The sequence below is a fragment of the Gossypium raimondii genome, chromosome 7 (genome assembly GCF_025698545.1).
Source record: "Gossypium raimondii isolate GPD5lz chromosome 7, ASM2569854v1, whole genome shotgun sequence".
NCBI lineage: Eukaryota > Viridiplantae > Streptophyta > Magnoliopsida > Malvales > Malvaceae > Gossypium > Gossypium raimondii.
The window spans coordinates 15,756,648-15,760,768 of NC_068571.1; the positions used below are offsets into that span (position 1 = coordinate 15,756,648).

At 41.5% G+C, this 4,121-nt stretch overlaps 1 protein-coding gene across 1 annotated transcript; it reads right to left on the bottom strand.

The window, feature by feature from the left end:
• Window positions 1-1,798: 1,798 nt before the first annotated feature.
• LOC128042501 (uncharacterized) lies at window positions 1,799-2,233 on the bottom strand. The gene has a single exon (XM_052633857.1). It carries the CDS (start codon window positions 2,231-2,233, stop codon window positions 1,799-1,801), a length of 435 nt encoding a protein of 144 aa, XP_052489817.1.
• Window positions 2,234-4,121: the final 1,888 nt, after the last annotated feature.

Consider the following 4,121-nt stretch of genomic DNA (forward strand, 5'->3'; position numbering starts at 1 on the left):
TCGACCTAGACGTTACAGTTGGATCTGACGTGTCACATTGAAGTGTCTATCGAATGATTAGACTCGTTGGTAAAAATTTGGTTCCAAGTTTAAAATTAACTTCTTTATTATTAAAGAAAAATGTTTGTCTTGTTATCAGATTTCGTTTTAATAAGTTAGTTCTAAATCGTGGAAGCTTTTTAAATTCTATTGTTTAACAAAAACACCCGTGTCTTTGAAAACAATAATAATTTTAAAACTCGTCTTCTCCTAACTAGCAGTTTTAAAATAGGTAAGCAAAAGCTCAATTAAAATTTTAAACCAACTCAAAGGCCTTATTACAAAAACAAAACCCAACATATAAATTAAATTAACAAAAAAGCAAGTGTAACAAGCAGTAGATGTGTGGCCACCTCCAAGTCCCTTAAAGCACCGAATTACCTAAGGCTGAGGATTACCTACACAATTAAAAGGAGAGGGTGAGTTTACGAAACTCAGTGTGCCATCCCCTACCAACCAGTCAGCATACAACATGCAGTAACAGTCTGGGCCTAAGCTCAACGCGGTAATAGTACAGTGTAGGCCTTAGCCCGATACGGTAACAATGTGGGCCTTAGCCCAATACAGAAACAATATGGGCCTTATCCCATTATAGTAACAGTGTGGGCCTTAGCCCAAAACAGAAACAATGTGGGCCTTAGCCCAATATAGAAATAGTGTGGGCCTTAGCCCATTACAGTAACAGTGTGGGCCTTAGCCTAAAACAGAAACAGTGTGATAATGCAACCCATCCCAATCCATCCAACACACCACTCCGTACCACCAACACACCATGTGGGGATAAAATTAACCCACCCAGCCAACACACCAATATCGCAGCAGAGTTGCTAGTAATAGTATTGCAGCGAAGCTGCCAGTAACAATATATATGGTGAAGCCACCAGTACAGTATACTTCCCTATATTAGTATCCCAACCCCATGCTGTATGCCATGTCATAAATGATACGTGTATGCAGAATGTCATGCATAACATAGAGCAAACCAGACTTACATACATAAGGTCATAATAGTCATTTAATCTCCTAGGGGTGTAATGGTCATTTTACCCTTTGAGGGTATTTCAGCCATTTTATCCTCTGGGGGTATTTTGGTCATTTTACCCTTCGGGGGTATTTCGGTCATTTTACCCTTCGAGGGTATTTCGGTCATTAGCCCACGAATCAAAAGTTGGCTTTACCACTCGAGCTTTCGCACGCCCATATGGTCTCAATTCAGTCCAACAGATAGGAGTACGAAACCTACGGCCATATAATGCCTCGTACGGAGCCATTTGAATACTGGACTGGTAGCTATTATTTTATGTGAACTCTACTAGCAGCAAATAGTCTTCCTAACTGCCTCGAAAATCCGTTACACAACACCTCAACAAATCCTCCAATACTTGAATCAACTCTTTCCGATTGACCATCTATCTGGGGATGAAATGCAGTACTAAAATTTAGTCTTGAACCCAAAGCCTTATGTAACTTCTTCTAGAATCGAGACGTGAATCAAGGATCTCTATCTGATATCATAGAAACTAGTGCCCCCATGCAATCTTACAATCTCAGCCACATACAGTTTAGCCAACTTCTGCAAAGAGTAATCAGTACGGATTGGTATGAAATGGGCAGATTTAGTCAATCGATCTACAATAACCCAAACCGAATCCTTCTTGGTAGGCGTTAAGAGCAACCCACTCACAAAATCCATGGTCACTCTCTCTCACTTGCAAAGTGGAATTTTAACTGGCTGAAGTAACCCTGAAGGTAACTGATGCTAAGCCTTCACTTGCTGACAAGTTAAACACTTACCTACAAAATCAGTAACTTCACGCTTAAGTCCAAGCCACCAATAAATCTCACGAAGGTCACGATACATTTTATTCCCACTGGGATGCATAGCATAAGGACTACTATGCACCTCTCGCAGTATAGACTGACTCAAATCATTATCCCTCAGTATACAGACTCTCCCACGGAAGCATAGTACTCTTTCACTATTCAACCCAAAATCTGAAATTTCTCCACTCTTAACCTGTCGAAATTGAGGAACCAGTGATTCATCCAACAATTGTTTACCCTTAATCTGTTCAGCCCACACCAGTCTAACTTGTAACTCGGCCAACAAGCTACCATTATCAAACAAGCTGAGACGAGCGAACATCACTCTCAAATCAGATACAGTCCTACAGCTCAGTGCGTCAGCTACCATGTTAGCCTTACCAGGATGGTATTCTACAGCTTAGTGCGTCAGCTACCACGTTAGCCTTACTAGGATGGTATTCAATCAAGCAATCATAATCCTTAAGCAGCTCTATGCATCTTCACTGCCTATGATTCAGCTCCTTCTGAGTTAGGAGATACTTAAGGCTCTTGTGATCCGTGTAGATAGTACACTTCTCACCATATAAATGGTGCCTCCAAATTTTTAGTGCGAATACCACAGGGGCTAACTCCAAGTCATGAGTAGGATAATTCACCTCGTGAGGCTTAAGCTGACGAGACGCATAAGCAACCACCTTACCTTCCTACATCAGCACACAACCCAAACCAACGTGTGATGCATCACTTAGACAGTGAATTCCTTCCCAAACTCTGGCTGTATCAAGATAGGGGCCTCAGTCAAAACCTTTTTCAATTTCTCAAAACTTTCTTGCTACTTATCAGTCCAGTTAAACAGTACCCCTTTACGTAGCAACTTAGTCAGAGGTGCAGCAATCAAGGAAAACCCCTCAACAAAACGTTTGTAATACCTTGCGAAACCTAGAAAACTTCGAATCTCAGATACGGTCTTAGGTGGTTTCCGTTTCAGTACAGCTTCAATTTTTTAAGGGTCAACTCTAATCCCCTCGGCAGACACCACGTGACCCAGAAATGTCACTTCTCGCAGCCAAAACTCACACTTGCTAAACTTAGCGTAAAGTTTCTCCCTTAAAATCTGCAGAACAATTCAGAGATGAACATCATGCTCATCCTCGGTTCTCAAATACACCAAAATATCGTCTATAAAAACCACCATGAACCGATCCAAGTAGGGTTGGAATACTCAGTTCATCAGGTTCATGAAGGCTGCTAGTACATTCGTCAGCCCAAACGGCATCACTAGGAACTCGTAATGTCCATAACGAGTCCTAAACGCAGTCTTATACACACCAACCTCCTTAACCCTCAGCTGATGATACCTAGAACAAAGATCTATTTTAGAGAAAATCGAAGCTCCTTGCAACTGATCAAATAAATCATTTATCCTCGGCAAAGGATACTTATTCTTGATGTCAGTTTATTCAATTGTCGATAGTCGATGCACATATGCATGGACCATCCTTCTTCTTTACGAACAACACTGGTGCTCCCTACGGAGACACGCTAGGTCGAATGAATCCTCGATCCAATAGTTCTTGGATTTGAGCTTTTAATTCCACCAGCTCCTTCGGTGCCCTGCTATAAGGAGTGATGGACACTTGAGCTGTTCCTGGCAGGAGCTCAATTCCAAATTCAACTTCACGGTTCAGAGGCAACCAAAGGAGCTCATCAGGAAATACATCAGAAAAATCCTTCATAGTTCAGATATCTCCAACAGAAGGACCCTCAGAATCAGATGTACCAATATAGGCTAGAAACGCCTCACAACCCTTGTGAACCAGTTTTTCGGCCCTTAATGCAAAGATCACACTAGACAGAAAGTCCTTTCGCTCCCCAATCACAACCACCTCCTTAGCCTCAATAGTCTTTAGTACCATTCGCTTAGCAGCACAATCCAAACTTGCAAGGTATTTAACCAACCAATCCATTCCCAAGATTAGGTCGAATTCACCAAATGGTAGCTCCATCAAATTCGCTAGAAATATAACTCCTTAAACCTCTAGGGGCACATCTCTGATCAATTTGTCTACCCTTACTAATTGTCCTAGTGGACTTAACACAGTCATCTCATTAACAGTACTCTCACACATGATACCTAAGATGCCAGACATAGTACATGCAATGTAAGAATGCGTAGACCCTATATCAATTAAAGCAGTGTAAGGTACATTATAAATTAGGAACCTACTGGTTATAACATCTGGAGCATCACCATCCTCTCGGCGACAAGCAGCATA